Source organism: Plasmopara halstedii, assembly GCF_900000015.1.
Source record: "Plasmopara halstedii genome assembly, contig: Scaffold_555, whole genome shotgun sequence".
Taxonomy (NCBI): Eukaryota; Oomycota; class Peronosporomycetes; order Peronosporales; family Peronosporaceae; genus Plasmopara; species Plasmopara halstedii.
Window position 1 is genome coordinate 2,088,020 of NW_020187475.1, and position 1,980 is coordinate 2,089,999.

The 1,980-nt window shown below is 41.4% G+C and overlaps 1 protein-coding gene across 1 annotated transcript; it reads right to left on the bottom strand.

The window, feature by feature from the left end:
* Positions 1 to 1,246: 1,246 nt before the first annotated feature.
* Positions 1,247 to 1,520, bottom strand: PHALS_11960 (uncharacterized protein; the record flags this gene model as incomplete). The annotated part of the gene is made up of 2 exons (XM_024727417.1): positions 1,247 to 1,368; positions 1,448 to 1,520. 2 exons carry the CDS (start codon positions 1,518 to 1,520, stop codon positions 1,247 to 1,249), a joined length of 195 nt encoding a protein of 64 aa, XP_024577996.1.
* Between the last annotated feature and the right edge of the window lie 460 nt (positions 1,521 to 1,980).

The window sequence follows — 1,980 nt, forward strand, 5'->3', positions numbered from 1 at the left end:
ATTAACAAGCTCACGTTCTTTCCTTACACAACTTGGGCGCGTTACTATATTATCGTAATGTATCATATTTCCAAAAATTCTCAGAGAAATATTTAGATTATATACTTGAGTCAAAAGCTTACAGATGATTTCTTTGTCAAATATAGTTACAAGATCATTATAATTTATGGCGCGGGGCAAAACTACGATCCCCAATACTCATTTGCAAGCGTTAATCTCCATCTTTTGTTAACCAGTCGCAGAATATGTTGCGGCTCCCAGGATTCAGGCTCTTTGCCGACCCAATTTACCAGATAAATTTACTTTCCAGAGCGTATCATTCCGTGATTAAAGATCTTGTTCGCCTCAAGAATATTGCCTTGATTGATAGAAGCATGTGCAGTCTCTGTTTTTTAACCATTTAAGATCGCTTGGCGTCTTCGTAGAGTGTATTTCCATATGTCAAACGAATTTGGACTCGGCAGCCATCAATATCAGCGATTTTAAAGACCGAGCTGCTCCATTGAGCAACTTCTTTATCAAATGCCTGCTTTTGAGACGATATAATACGCTTGGTTCGACTTCTCAATTATTTCGATTCTACCCATAATTTCGTGATATGTTGTAGTGAGTGCTCTATCTGGTATAATTTGAAAAAATTATTGGGCCTGTGAGCTTATGAACCTGCTTCTATTATCAATCTTAACTTTGTGAAGACTAGCAAATGCTTTAAGCGCTGCTAATAAAGTTGCTGTCATCTTGTTCGTAAGAGCTTTGCGTACCCAGCCTTGAGTTAATGCTGATAGCAGTCAAAATTGGCCGTTACTCCAAAAACGCAAAATCAATATACCACGAGTTCAAAGATATTTTGAAACCATTAAATATCTTCTTTTGCTCCTGAAATTATTGAATATTGGTCTGATTACCATAAAAATCCTCTATTATCCGAAAACTTAAATTATGATTTAAATCCTTTGCCTTTTGATACAGAGCTTGAGCTCTGATAAAATCTGTTCTGGGGTCATTGTAGAGTAGCTTAGCCATGATCTATATTTACATTATAAAAAATCCCCACAGGTTAACTGCATAAATATCAAGTAGTTCAGTCGTGATACCATTATCAAGTACTCGACGATCGACATAGTAATAGTCGAGCGCTGTTTTATCGTGAGTATAAGTTTAAAGTGTCTATATTAAGGAATTTAATACGACATTGACTACTCTACTTTACCTCGTCTAAGGTCTGGTCTTTAATACGTAACAATTGCTAATATACCATTGACAAAGTCTTGCGAGGTCTTGGGTTGTACCTTGATCTTTTGCACTTCAATCGTGCGTGATCCGGATAAGTTGAGTCTTTGCCTTGATTTCTATTAAAGACTTGATTCCCTGATTGGGTCGAAGTGTGTAGTGAAGTATTTCACATAGAAGAGAAGACTTGAGATTGCTTTTATGCCAAAAAGCGAACCGTGAACAATCCTCTGTTGGTTTGCATGAAGACACCCAGTGACACCGTGTTCTCGAGAGTCGATAGCACACATCGAAGCGAAGCTTGTTGCACGTCATCGTATACTCGTCGAAGGCACGCACGAATATGAGCGCTTACAGTCGTATACACCACACGCAGCGCTGCAGCTGACGGTAATGGAGTACGACCGCTGAAGAGGTAGCAGTTACGCTCCGTCCAAAGCAAGTGTAGCACTACTGCCCGGACCGCTTGCCACACGTCTTGAATCTCTTGCGCTTTGTTGTGCCACACTGGGAGAACTCTGACTGCTTGACCAAAGACAATGTCGACCCACGACGGTGGGGAAGTGAGGAACACCGAACAGTCTCGGAAGATTACACGCCACATCGCAGACGGCAGTGAGCACTCAAAGAATATATGTCGCGCCGTCTCAACTGCGTTGCAGCCTTCCCGCACACAATACACGATGTCTGGGTTGGTGCTCGCCATGAAAGAGAAACGAGACCGCGTCGGAAGCAAGCCGTACGCGAGTC